This window comes from Hypanus sabinus, unplaced genomic scaffold (assembly GCF_030144855.1).
Source record: "Hypanus sabinus isolate sHypSab1 unplaced genomic scaffold, sHypSab1.hap1 scaffold_1360, whole genome shotgun sequence".
NCBI classification, from domain to species: domain Eukaryota; kingdom Metazoa; phylum Chordata; class Chondrichthyes; order Myliobatiformes; family Dasyatidae; genus Hypanus; species Hypanus sabinus.
Genome location: NW_026779431.1, coordinates 61,050 through 75,401, shown reverse-complemented (window position 1 = coordinate 75,401; position 14,352 = coordinate 61,050). Strand labels below are relative to the sequence as shown.

General features: G+C 53.1%; 1 protein-coding gene across 1 annotated transcript in view; it reads left to right on the top strand.

The window, feature by feature from the left end:
- LOC132386883 (tumor necrosis factor receptor superfamily member 5-like) overlaps positions 1-13,503 on the top strand; it is a 36,469-nt gene extending 22,966 nt beyond the window's left edge. Inside the window, exons 4-6 of the mRNA XM_059959235.1 lie at positions 2,015-2,113; positions 12,732-12,751; positions 13,176-13,503. Coding sequence (XP_059815218.1) covers positions 2,015-2,113; positions 12,732-12,751; positions 13,176-13,337 — 281 coding nt within the window. The 3' untranslated portion in view covers positions 13,338-13,503. The remainder of the gene's footprint in view (positions 1-2,014; positions 2,114-12,731; positions 12,752-13,175) is intronic.
- The last annotated feature ends 849 nt before the right edge of the window (positions 13,504-14,352 follow it).

Sequence of the window (14,352 nt, the reverse complement as noted above, 5' to 3'; positions counted from 1 at the left end):
TGATGGGATGGTGTGGAGGGAGATTCACTCTGTGTCTGACCCCGGGAGTGTGTGATGGGATGGTGTGGAGGGAGATTCACTCTGTGTCTGACCCCGGGAGTGTGTGACGGGACGGTGTGGAGGGAGATTCACTCTGTGTCTGACCCCGGGAGTGTGTGATGGGACGGTGTGGAGGGAGATTCACTCTGTGTCTGACCCCGGGAGTGTGTGATGGGACGGTGTGGAGGGAGATTCACTCTGTGTCTGACCCCGGGAGTGTGTGATGGGACGGTGTGGAGGGAGATTCACTCTGTGTCTGACCCCGGGAGTGTGTGATGGGACGGTGTGGAGGGAGATTCACTCTGAGTCTGACCCCGGGAGTGTGTGATGGGACGGTGCGGAGGGAGATTCACTCTGTGTCTGACCCCGGGAGTGTGTGATGGGACGGTTTGGAGGGAGATTCACTCTGTGTCTGACCCTGGGAGTGTGTGATGGGACGGTGTGGAGGGAGATTCACTCTGTGTCTGACCCCGGGAGTGTGTGATGGGACAGTGTGGAGGGAGATTCACTCTGTGTCTGACCCCGGGAGTGTGTGATGGGACGGTTTGGAGGGAGATTCACTCTGTGTCTGACCCCGGGAGTGTGTGATGGGACGGTGTGGAGGGAGATTCACTCTGTGTCTGACCCCGGGAGTGTGTGATGGGACGGTGTGGAGGGAGATTCACTCTGTGTCTGACCCCGGGAGTGTGTGATGGGACGGTGTGGAGGGAGATTCACTCTGAGTCTGACCCCGGGAGTGTGTGATGGGACGGTGCGGAGGGAGATTCACTCTGTGTCTGACCCCGGGAGTGTGTGATGGGACGGTTTGGAGGGAGATTCACTCTGTGTCTGACCCTGGGAGTGTGTGATGGGACGGTGTGGAGGGAGTTTCACTCTGTGTCTGACCCCGGGAGTGTGTGATGGGACAGTGTGGAGGGAGATTCACTCTGTGTCTGACCCCGGGAGTGTGTGATGGGACGGTTTGGAGGGAGATTCACTCTGTGTCTGACCCCGGGAGTGTGTGATGGGACGGTGTGGAGGGAGATTCACTCTGTGTCTGACCCCGGGAGTGTCTGATGGGACGGTGTGGAGGGAGATTCACTCTGTGTCTGACCCCGGGAGTGTGTGATGGGACGGTGTGGAGGGAGGGTCACTCTGTGTCCGACCCCGGGAGTGTGTGATGGGACGGTGTGGAGGGAGGGTCACTCTGTGTCTGACCCCGGGAGTGTGTGATGGGACGGTGTGGAGGGAGATTCACTCTGTGTCTGACCCCGGGAGTGTGTGATGGGACGGTGTGGAGGGAGATTCACTCTGTGACTGACCCCGGGAGTGTGTGATGGGACGGTGTGGAGGGAGATTCACTCTGTGTCTGACCCCGGGAGTGTGTGATGGGACGGTGTGGAGGGAGATTCACTCTGTGTCTGACCCCGGGAGTGTGTGATGGGACGGTGTGGAGGGAGATTCACTCTGTGTCTGACCCCGGGAGTGTGTGATGGGACGGTGTGGAGGGAGATTCTATCTGTGTCTGACCACGGGAGTGTGTGATGGGACGGTGTGGAGGGAGATTCACTCTGTGTCCGACCCCGGGAGTGTGTGATGGGACGGTGTGGAGGGAGATTCACTCTGTGTCTGACCCCGGGAGTGTGTGATGGGACGGTGTGGAGGGAGATTCCATCTGTGTCTGACCCCGGGAGTGTGTGATGGGACGGTGTGGAGGGAGATTCACTCTGTGTCTGACCCCGGGAGTGCGTGATGGGACGGTGTGGAGGGAGATACACTCTGTGTCTGACCCAGGGAGTGTGTGATGGGACGGTGTGGAGGGAGATTCACTCTGTGTCTGACCCCGGGAGAGTGTGATGGGACGGTGTGGAGGGAGGTTCACTCTGTGTCTGACCCCGGGAGTGAGTGATGGGACGGTGTGGAGGGAGGGTCACTCTGTGTCCGACCCCGGGACGGTGCGGAGGGTCCATTGACCCGTCGTTCGATCTCTCCGCAGGACGGGGCATCCTCATCCCCGTGCTGATCTTGTCCTCGCTGTCCGTCTGCTCGTTCCTCATCCTTCTGTTGCTGGGATTCCGCAGGAGGTTTGTCGCAGGTGAGCACTGCTGGGGGGCGGGGGAGGAGTGGGGGAGTGTCCGTCGTCTGTGCTGCGATGCGGGCTTGCAGTTTGGAGACCTGCATCTTTCTGGGGTTGCGTGTCTGCTGTTGTGGTCAGTCTTGGAAATTCTAGGCTGGTAAGTTTGACGTCCGTGGTAGGTAACTGATTGTAAGCAGTGCTGAGAGATAGGATCTACAAGTATTTGCATCGACGGGGGCTGATTAGGGAGAGTCAACTCTGCTTTGTGCATGTTAGGTCATGTTTAAGCGATCTATTTTAGTGTTTCAAAGCGATTGCCAGGAAAGTGGATGAAGAGAAGGCAGTGGATGCTGACTGCATGGACTTCAGTACGGCCTTTGACAAGGTCCCACGTGGGAGGTTAGTTAGGGAGATTCATTCCCTCGGTATACATGGAGAGGTACTAAATTGGATTAGACATTGCCTCAGTGGGAGAAGTCAGAGAGTGGTAGTGGAGGATTGCTTCTCTGTTTGGAGGCCTGTGACTAGCGGTGAGCCACAGGGATCGGTACTGGGTCCATTGTTATTTGTCATCTGTATCAATGGTCTGGATGATAATGCAGTGAATTGGATCAGCAAATTTGCTGATGATACGAAGATTGGAGGTGCAGTGGACAGCGAGGAAGGTTTTCAACTCTTGCAGAGGGATTTGGACCAGTTGGAGGAATGGGCTGAAAAATGGCAGATGGAGTTTAATGCGGACAAGTGTGAGGTATTGCACTTTGGAAGGTCAAACCAAGGCAGAACATACAAGGTAAACGGTCGGACTCTGAGGAGTGCAGTAGAACAGAGGGATCTGGGAATACAGATGCAAAATTCCCTAAAAGTGGCGTCACAGGTTGATAGGGTCGTAAAGAGAGCTTTTGGTACATCGGCCTTTATAAATCAAAGTATTGAGTATAAGAGTTGGAATTTGGAGTATTCTGGGCAGTTTTGGTCACCGGATTACAGGAAGGATATTAATAAGGTTGAAAGAGTGCAGAGTATTGAGTATAAGAGTTGGAATTTGGCGTATTGTGGGCAGTTTTGGTCACCGGATTACAGGAAGGATATTAATAAGGTTGAAAGAGTGCAGAGTATTGAGTATAAGAGTTGGAATTTGGAGTATTGTGGGCAGTTTTGGTCACCGGATTACAGGAAGGATATTAATAAGGTTGAAAGAGTGCAGAGTATTGAGTATAACAGTTGGAATTTGGAGTATTGTGGGCAGTTTTGGTCACCGGATTACAGGAAGGATATTAATAAGATTGAAAGAGTGCAGAGTATTGAGTATAACAGTTGGAATTTGGAGTATTGTGGGCAGTTTTGGTCACCGGATTACAGGAAGGATATTAATAAGGTTGAAAGAGTGCAGAGTATTGAGTATAACAGTTGGAATTTGGAGTATTGTGGGCAGTTTTGGTCACCGGATTACAGGAAGGTTATTAATAAGGTTGAAAGAGTGCAGAGTATTGAGTATAAGAGTTGGAATTTGGAGTATTGTGGGCGGTTTTGGTCACCGGATTACAGGAAGGATATTAATAAGGTTGAAAGAGTGCAGAGTATTGAGTATAACAGTTGGAATTTGGAGTATTGTGGGCAGTTTTGGTCACCGGATTACAGGAAGGATATTGATAAGGTTGAAAGAGTGCAGAGTATTGAGTATAAGAGTTGGAATTTGGAGTATTGTGTGCAGTTTTGGTCACCGGATTACAGGAAGGATATTAATAAGGTTGAAAGAGTGCAGAGACGGTTTACGAGGATGTTGCCGGGACTTGAGAAACTGAGTTACAGAGAAAGGTTGAATAGGTTAGGACTTTATTCCCTGGAGCGTAGGAGAATGAGGGGAGATCTGATAGAGGGGTATAAAATTACGACGGGTATAGAGAGAGTGAATGCAAGCAGGCTTTTTCCATCGAGGCCAGGGGAGAAAAAAACCAGAGGACGTGGGTTAAGGGTGAAGGGGGAAAAGTTTAAAGGGAACATTGGGGGGGGGGGGGGCTTCTTCACACAGAGAGTGGTGGGAGTGTGGAATGAGCTGCCAGATGAAGTGGTGAATGCGGGCTCACTTTTAACATCTGAGAAAAACTTGGACGGGTAGATGGACGAGAGGGGTTTGGAGGGATGTGGGCCAGGTGCGGGTCAGTGGGACTCAGCAGAGAAATGGTCTGGCACGGCCAAGAAGGGCCGAAAGGCCTGTTTCTGTGCTGGAATGTTCTTTGGTGTTGGGACAGTTGGGACTTTGGGGTGTTGATTCTGTCTCGGTCAGGGGAGTGTTGTGTCTGTCGGATTTCATGGCATCTCTGCTGGGCCGTTAAAGGGTCCGCCAGTGAACACTGGGTCTTCGAGACTCTGCTGTGATTTTTATATTTGACCATTTGCTGGGGACGTTCCGGGCCTGCTGGTGAACGCGGGGTCTACAGGGTTGTGTGGGATTTCTTTTGTTCGTTTGCTTTCTGCTCTGAGTGTTCAGCTGTGGAATTTCGTGTTTCTGGCGCTGCTGGGATTGTTGGGAATGTGGGTTTGCTGCTCAGTGCTGGCGCCTCTGCTGGGAATTTCATTGCGCGTCTGTGGTTTTTAGGGTTCAGGGGAAGTTGCTGCTGCTGGGCGTTTGTTGGGTCTGCTGGGAGAGTTGTGTCTTTCGGAGTGTGTTGGGTGAATTGTGTTGGGTCTGCTGGGAGAGTTGTGTCTTTCGGAGTGTGTTGGGTGAATTGTGTTGAGTCTGCTGGGAGAGTTGTGTCTTTAGGAGTTGGGTGAATTATGTTGGGTCTGCTGGGAGTGTTGTTTCTTTAGGAGTTTATTGGGTGAATTATGTTGCGTCTGCTGGGAGTGTCGTGTCTTTAGGAGTTGGGTGAATTGTGTTGGGTCTGCTGGGAGTGTTTCTTTCGGAGTTGGGTGAATTGTGTTGGGTCTGCTGGGAGTGTTGTGTCTTTAGGAGTGTTATGTGAATTGTGTTGGGTCTGCTGGGAGTGTTGTGTCTTTAGGAGTGTGTTGGGTGAATTGTGTTGGGTCTGCTGGGAGTGTTGTGTCTTTAGGAGTGTGTTGGGTGAATTGTGTTGGGTCTGCTGGGAGTGTTGTGTCTTTAGGAGTGTGTTGGGTGAATTGTGTTGAGTCTGCTGGGAGAGTTGTGTCTTTAGGAGTTGGGTGAATTATGTTGGGTCTGCTGGGAGTGTTGTGTCTTTAGGAGTGTGTTGGGTGAATTGTGTTGCGTCTGCTGGGAGTGTCGTGTCTTTAGGAGTGTGTTGGGTGAATTGTGTTGGGTCTGCTGGGAGTGTTGTGTCTTTAGGAGTTTGTTGGGTGAATTGTGTTGGGTCTGCTGGGAGTGTTGTTTCTTTAGGAGTTTATTGGGTGAATTATGTTGGGTCTGCTGGGAGTGTTGTGTCTTTAGGAGTTTGTTGGGTGAATTGTGTTGGGTCTGCTGGGAGTGTTGTTTCTTTAGGAGTTTATTGGGTGAATTATGTTGCGTCTGCTGGGAGTGTCGTGTCTTTAGGAGTTGGGTGAATTGTGTTGGGTCTGCTGGGAGTGTTTCTTTCGGAGTTGGGTGAATTGTGTTGGGTCTGCTGGGAGTGTTGTGTCTTTAGGAGTGTTATGTGAATTGTGTTGGGTCTGCTGGGATTGCTGTGTCTTTAGAAGTTTGTTGGGTGAATTGTGTTGGGTCTGCTGGGAGTGTTGTCTTTCGGAGTGTGTTGGGTGAATTGTGTTGGGTCTGCTGGGAGTGTTGTGTCTTTAGGAGTGTGTTGGGTGAATTGTGTTGGGTCTGCTGGGAGTGTTGTGTCTTTAGGAGTGTGTTGGGTGAATTGTGTTGGGTCTGCTGGGAGTGTTGTGTCTTTAGGAGTGTGTTGGGTGAATTGTGTTGGGTCTGCTGGGAGTGTTGTGTCTTTAGGAGTGTGTTGGGTGAATTGTGTTGGGTCTGCTGGGAGTGTTGTGTCTTTAGGAGTGTGTTGGGTGAATTGTGTTGCGTCTGTTGGGAGAGTTGTGTGTTCTGTACTGGGATAGTGTTTGTTGTGCTGGGATTCTGAATGGGCATTGCTTCTGGCGGATCTGAAGATGAAATTTGTTCTGGTCTGTGCTGGGATTTGCAGTTTTTTGTTGGGAAATGTGTCTTTTGGATTCTGCTGGGTTTGCGGGGACCGTGCCAGGGATTCTGCTGGGTTTGCGGGGACCGTGCCAGGGATTCTGCTGACGACCTCTTGAGGTTCCTGGGGAGTCCCCAGGATCGCTTGCGGATATCTGCTGGGCATGTGCCTCCCCTGGGAACGAGGGAGACTCCCAACGGGACGAGGCAGGCGTTGGCTGATGCGTATTGGGAGCGCAGGCTACTGGGTGGGACGGTGGAGGGGCAGCGTGGATTACTTTCCAACAGATTTTTCACAGTGCTCGACAAAAGCACATTCCAGTGAAAAGTAAAGACGGGAAGTGTGGGGAGAGCCAGCCTTGGATAACTGGGGAAATAAAAGATAGCATCAAATTAAAAACTCGTGTGCACAAAGTCCCAAAGTCCCAAGAGTAGTGGGAGAGTGGAGGATCGAGCAAACTTTAAAAAGCAACAAAGCAGTTGTGTACAGTTCTGGTCACCGATTGATAGGAAAGATATCAACAAAATAGAGAGAGTACAGAGGAGATTTACTAGAATGTTACCTGGGTTTCAGCACCTAAGTCACAGGGAAAGGTTGAACAAGTTCGGTCTTTATTCTTTGGAGCGTAGAAGGTTGAGGGGGTATTTGATAGAGGTATTTAAAATTATGAGGGGATAGATAGAGTTGACGTGGATAGGTTTTTTCCAATGAGAGTAGGGAAGATTCAAACAAGAGGACGTGAGTTGAGAGTTAGAGGGCAAAAGTTTAGGGATAAGAGGGGGAGTTTCTTCACTCAGAGAGTGGTAGCTGTGTGAAACGAGCTTCAGGTAGAAGTGGTAGAGGCAGGTTCGGTATTGTCATTTAAAGTAAAATTGGATAGGTATATGGACAGGAAAGGAATGGAGGGTTATGGGCTGAGTGCGGGTCGGTGGGACTAGGTGAGCGTAAGCGTTCGGCACGGACTAGAAGGGCCGAGATGGCCTGTTTCCGTGTGTGATTGTGATATGTTTATATGGGCCAGTGGGACTAGGTGAGAGTCAGCGTTCGGCACGGATTAGAAGGGCCGAGACGGCCTGTTTCCGTGTGTAATTGTGATATGGTTATATGGGCCAGTGGGACTAGGTGAGAGTAAGCGTTCGGCACGGACTAGAAGGGCCGGGATGACCTGTTTCTGTGCTGTAATTGTGATATGGTTATATGGGCCAGTGGGACTAGGTGAGAGTAAGCGTTCGGCACGGACTAGAAGGGCCGAGACGGCCTGTTTCCGTGCTGTGATTGTGATATGGTTATATGGGCCAGTGGGACTAGGTGAGCGTAAGCGTTCGGCACGGTCTAGAAGGGCCGAGACGGCCTGTTTCCATGCTGTAATTGTGATATGGTTATATGGGCCAGTGGGACTAGGTGAGAGTCAGCGTTCGGCACGGACTAGAAGGGCCGAGACGGCCTGTTTCCGTGTGTAATTGTGATATGGTTATATGGGCCAGTGGGACTAGGTGAGAGTCAGCGTTCGGCACGGACTAGAAGGGCCGGGATGACCTGTTTCTGTGCTGTAATTGTGATATGGTTATATGGGCCAGTGGGACTAGGTGAGAGTCAGCGTTCGGCACGGACTAGAAGGGCCGAGACGGCCTGTTTCCGTGTGTAATTGTGATATGGTTATATGGGCCAGTGGGACTAGGTGAGAGTAAGCGTTCGGTACGGAGTAGAAGGGCCGAGACGGCCTGTTTCCGTGCTGTAATTGTGATATGGTTATATGGGCCAGTGGGACTAGGTGAGAGTCAGCGTTCGGCACGGACTAGAAGGGCCGAGATGGCCTGTTTCCGTGTGTAATTGTGATATGGTTATATGGGCCAGTGGGACTAGGTGAGAGTCAGCGTTCGGCATGGACTAGAAGGGCCGAGACGGCCTGTTTCCATGCTGGAATGTTCTGTGGTTATAAACAAGAAATCAGGAAAGGGGAGGTAAAGTAAATCAGCACAAAATAAAAGACAGATAGCAAATGTGTTTATGAATTTATCAAGCGGAAGAGAGTGGTTAAAGTTAGTGTGTCCCCTGCAGGACGAGGGGGGGAAATTGATTTTGGGTGATAAGGAAATGGCTGATGCTTTGAACGACTATTTTGAAATGGTCTTCACGGTGGAGGAAGCGTCGATTCTGCCAAAGGAGGGTGTTCCGGACGAAATGGTCGGTGAGGACCTCGATAAAATCATTGTCACTAAAGAGAGAGTGATGAGCAAGCTGGAGGGCCTGAAGGTAGATACGTCCCCTGGTCCTGATGGGATGCACCCCAGGGTGCTGAGGGAATTGGCGGAGGTTATAGTAGACGTGTTGGTGATCGTTTCCCAAAACTCCCTGGGCTCTGGGCCGGTCCCGGCGGATCGGAAGACAGCAAGTGTCCCGCCACTTCTTTAACCATATAACCATATAACAATCACAGCACGGAAACAGGCCATCTCGCCCCTTCCAGTCCGTGCCGAACGCTGACTCTAACCTAGTCCCACTGGCCCATATAACCATATCACAATCACAGCACGGAAACAGGCCATCTCGGCCCTTCTAGTCCGTGCCGAACGCTGACTCTCACCTAGTCCCACTGGCCCATATAACCATATCACAATTACACACGGAAACAGGCCATCTCGGCCCCTCTAGTCCGTGCCGAATGCTTACTCTCACCTAGTCCCACTGGCCCATATAACCATATCACAATTACACACGGAAACAGGCCGTCTCGGCCCTTCTAGTCCGTGCCGAACGCTGACTCTCACCTAGTCCCACTGGCCCATATAACCATATCACAATCACAGCACGGAAACAGGCCGTCTCGGCCCTTCTAGTCCGTGCCGAACGCTGAATCTCACCTAGTCCCACTGGCCCATATAACCATATCACAATTACACACGGAAACAGGCCGTCTCGGCCCTTCTAGTCCGTGCTGAACGCTTACTCTCACCTAGTCCCACTGGCCCATATAACCATATAACAATCACAGCACGGAAACAGGCCATCTCGGCCCTTCTAGTCCGTGCTGAACGCTTACTCTCACCTAGTCCCATTGGCCCATATAACCATATCACAATTACACACGGAAACAGGCCATCTCGGCCCTCCTTTCCTGTCCATATACCTATCCAATTTTACCTTAAATGACACAACTGAACTGGCCTCTACTACTTCTACAGGAAGCTCATTCCACACAGCTATCACTCTTTGAGTAAAGAAATACCCCCTCGTGTTTCCCTTAAACTTCTGCCCCCTAACTCTCAAATCATGTCCTCTCGTTTGAATCTCCCCTACTCTCAATGGAAACAGCCTGTTCACTTCAACTCTATCTATCCCTCTCAAAATTTTAAATACCTCGATCAAATCCCCCCTCAACCTTCTAAGCTCCAATGAATAGAGACCTAACTTGTTCAACCTTTCTCTGTAACTTAATTGCTGAAACCCAGGTAACATCCTAGTGAATCGTCTCTGCACTCTCTCTAATAGGCAAGAGGCGGACAACTTTCGGCCAGTTAGCTGGGCGTCTGCAGTCGGGAAGATGCTTGAGGCTGTCATTACGGGAGGAATAGTGAAACATTGAGACAGGTTCGGTTCCATTAGACAGACGCAGCATGGGTTCAGAAAGGGCAGGTCCTGTCTGACAGACTCTCCGGAGTTCTTTGAGGACGGAATGAGTGCAGTGGATGGAGGGGAACAGGTGGATGTCGTATACTTGGATTTCCAGAAGGCGTTCGATAAGGTGCCGCACAAGAATCTGATAAATAAGATACACACGCATGGAGTCGGAGGAAGTGTATTGGTGTGGAAAGTGGATTGGTCAACCGGTAGAAGGCAGAGAGTTGGTCTAAATGGGTGTTTACACGAGGAAATCTGCAGATGCTGGAAATTTAAACAACACACGCACAGAGGGTCTCGGCCCGAAACGCCGACAGCGCTTCTCCCTACAGATGCTGCCTGGCCTGCTGCGTTCCACCAGCGTTTTGTGTGTGTTGTATAAATGGGTGTTTCTCCGGTCGGCAGTCGGTGGTGAGCGGGGTGTCGCAGGGGTCGGTGCTGGGCCCGCAGCTGTTTACCATTTACACTGATGATCTGGAAGAGGGGACTGAGTGCAGGGTAGCGAAATTTGCTGTTGACACTAAACTGAGCGGGAAGAAAAATTGTACAGAGGATGTGGAGAGGCTGCAGAGGGATAGAGATGGGTTCAGTGAGCGGGCAAGGGTCTGGCGGGTGGAGTACAACGTTGGAAAATGAGAGGTCACCCACTTTGGGAGGGATAACGGAAGAGCAGATGATTATTTAAATGGTGAAAGATTGCCGCCCGCTGTCGTGCAGGGGACCGGGGAGCGCTTGTTCATGAATCGGAAAAGGCCGCCTTGCGGGTACAACAGGTTATTGAGAAGGCAAGTGGGAAGTTGGTCTTCATTGCGAGAGGGATCGAATTCAGGAGCAGGCAGGTCAGGCTGCAACTCTGGTTACGTCGGTGGTGGGAAAGCAGTTGGAAAAGATTCTTACAGATGGGATCTATATGCATTCAGAGAATTATGTTCTGATCAGGGACAGTCGGCATGGCTTTGTGAAGGGCAGATCGTGCCTAACAAGCCGGATAGAGTTCTTTGAGATGGTGTCCAGGCATATCGATGAGGGTAGTGCAGTGGATGTGATCTACATGGATTTTAGTAAGGCATCTGACAAGGTTCCACACGGTACGTTTATTCAGAAAGTCTGAAGGCATTGGATCCAGGGAAGTTTGGCCCGGTGGATTCAGAATTGGCTTGCCTGCAGAAGGCAAAGGGTTGTGGTGGAAGGAATACATTCAGATTGGAGGGTTGTGACTAGTGGTGTCCCACAAGGATCTGTTCTGAGACCTCTACCTTTTCGTGATTTTTATTAACGACCTGGATGTGGGGGCAGAAGGGTGTGTTGGCAAGTTTGCAGACGACACAAAGGTTGTTGGTGTTGTGGAGAGTGTAGAGGATTGTGGAAGATTGCAGAGGGACATTGATGGGATGCAGAAGTGGGCTGAGAAGTGGCAGATGGAGTTCAACCCGGAGAAGTGTGAGGTGGGACACTTTGGAAGGACAAACTCCAGGGCAGAGTACAAAGTAAATGGCAGGATACTGGGTAGTGTGGAGGAGCAGAGGGATCTGGGGGTACATGTCCACAGATCCCTGAAAGTTGCCTCACAGGTAGATAGGGTAGTTACGAAAGCTTATGGGGTGTCAGCTTTCTTAAGTCGAGGGACAGAGTTTAAGAGTCACGGGGTAATGATGCAGCTCTATAAAACTCGGGTTGGGCCACACTTGGAGTACTGTGTCCAGTTCTGGTCGCCTCACTATAGGAAGGATGTGGAAGCATTGGAAAGGGAACAGAGGAGATTTACCAGGATGCTGCCTGGTTTAGAGAGTGTGCATGATGATCAGAGATTAAGGGAGCTAGGGCTTTACTCACTGGAGAGAAGGAGTATGAGAGGTGACATGGTAGAGGTGTACAGGATATTAAGAGGAATAGACAGAGTGGACAGCCAGCGCCTCTTCCCCAGGGCACCACTGCTCAGTACAAGAGGACGTGGCTTTAAGGTGAGGGGAGGGAAGTTCAAGGGGGATATTAGAGGAAGGTTTTCCACTCAGAGAGTGGTTGGTGCGTGGAATGCACTGCCTGAGTCAGTGGTGGAGGCAGATACACTAGTGAAGTTTAAGAGACGACTAGATATGTATATGGAGGAATTTAAGGTGGGGGGGTTATATGTGAGGCAGGGTTGGAGGGTCAGCACAACATTGTGGGCCAAAGGGCCAGTACTGTGCTGTACTGTTCTATGTGCTATTAACTGTACAGGGTACTGGTGAGGCCGCACCGGGAGTCCTGCGTGCAGTTCCGGTCTCCTTACCCAAGGGAGGGTAGACTGGCTTTGGGGGCAGTGCAGGGGAGATTCACCAGGGTGATTCCAGGGATGAGGGGGTTGGACTGTGAGGAGAGACAGAGTCACCCGGGACTGTACTCTCTGGAATGCAGGAGGAGGAGAGGGGATTTTACAGAAACATACAAAATTATGAAAGGGACGGATAAGATGGAGGCAGGAAAGTGGTTTCCACCGCTGGGTGAGACGAGAACGAGGGGAGACAGCCTGAAGATTCGGGGTGGGGGGGGGGGGGGGGAAGATTTAGGACGGGGACGAGTAGGAACTGCTTTTCCCAGAGAGTGGTGAATCTGTGGAATTCCCTGCCCCGTGAAGCAGAGGAGGCTGCCTCAGTGAATACATTTAAGACACAGTTAGATAGGTTTTTGCATAGTAGGGGCATCTTGAGTTTGCTGGGAGCGTTGGGAATCTGCTGGGATGCTTTGCCCCGCTGGGGGGAGAGAGCAGGGGTGTGCTGGTCTGCAGAGGGAATCCTCGAGCGGAGGCGGGGGGAGGGGGATTTGCTGGTTGTGCTGGGTCCTGCCAGGCCTGCGAGAGACTTGTGTGAGTCTGCTGGGGCCGTACTGGTTCCTGCTGGTTTCCAGCAGCCTCCAACCCCTCACTCATCCCTTCGCCTCTCTTTCAGGGAGGACAGAGAAGAATCAGGTAGGAGAAAAAGGGGAAGGGTCAGTCTCTTGCGCCCTGCCTCATCTCGGCCCCTCCAGTGCCTCTCGCGCTCCCCCGTCTCCCTCGGACCCTCGCGCTCCCCCGTCTCCCTCGGACCCTCGAGTTCCCTCCCCCTCGTGGTGCCCCTACCCCTTGGACCCTCGTGCACCACCTCTCTCGGACCCTTGCACTCCCCCTCCCCCCTCACTCCCTGGGCCCCCTCATCATTTCCCCACACAGCTCACCCCCACCACAAACCCTGCCGTCCTTTCCCCCACCTCCCGTGTCCCTCGAACTCCCGCTGACCTCCCCTCCACCCCCCCTTCACTCCACATCTTGCCTCGTTATTCGTGCCTCATCGTCTGACCTTTGACCCCCACTCGCGCGTGTCTGCCCCCCCGCCCCCCCCCCCCCCCCCCGACAGTCGCCGGCAGACGCAGACCAGACGAGTGTGGAGTCAGACCGCCCGCTCCTGGGCAGGGGGACCGTCTTCCACGAGCCCCACCGGCAGACGATCCACGGGCCCGAGCAAGTGGACAGACACCGGGAGAGTCAACAGACGCAACAGCAGCAGACGGGGGGCTGACGGCGGGTCAATGGGACGTCCCCGCTTCTCCGGGGGCACCTTCCTCCCCAGAGAGCAACCCGGGGCAGGCCAGAGGAATACTGGGGACTGCAAGGTATGATCCCATGACCCTCACCCATCTCCACTTCTCTGAAACCACGCCCTGTCCGTCTCCGAATCTCCCCCCCCCCCCGTCCGTCTCCGTATCTCCCCCCCCCCCCGTCCGTCCGTCTCCAAATCTCCCCCCCGTCCATCTCCGAATCTCCCCCCTGTCCGTCTGTCTCCGAATCTCCCCCCCCGTCCATCTCCGAATCTCCCCCCCCCCGTCCGTCCGTCTCCGAATCTCCCCCCCCGTCCGTCTCCGAATCCCCCCCCCCATCCGTCCGTCTCCGAATCTCCCCACTGTCCGTCTGTCTCCGAATCTCCCCCCCCCGTCCGTCTCCAAATCTCCCCCCCCGTCCGTCTCCGAATCTCCCCCCGTCCGTCCGTCTCCGAATCTCCCCCCCCGTCCGTCCGTCTCCGAATCTCCCCCCCGTCCGTCCGTCTCCGAATCTCCCCCCCCGTCCGTCCGTCTCCGAATCTCCCCCCCCGTCCGTCCGTCTCCAAATCTCCCCCCCATCCGTCCGTCTCCAAATCTCCCCCCCCCGTCCGTCCGTCTCCGAATCCCCCCCCGTCCGTCCGTCTCCAAATCTCCCCCCCCCCCGTCCGTCCGTCTCCAAATCTCCCCCCCGTCCGTCCGTCCGTCTCCAAATCTCCCCCCCCCGTCCGTCTCCGAATCTCCCCCCGTCCGTCCGTCTCCGAATCTCCCCCCGTCCGTCCGTCTCCGAATCTCCCCCCCGTCCGTCTCCGAATCTCCCCCCGTCCGTCCGTCTCCGAATCTCCCCCGTCCGTCCGTCTCCGAATCTCCCCCCGTCCGTCCGTCTCCGAATCTCCCCCCGTCCGTCCGTCTCCGAATCTCCCCCCGTCCGTCCGTCTCCGAATCTCCCCCCCCCCCGTCCGTCCGTCTCCAAATCTCCCCCCCCGTCCGTCTCCGAAT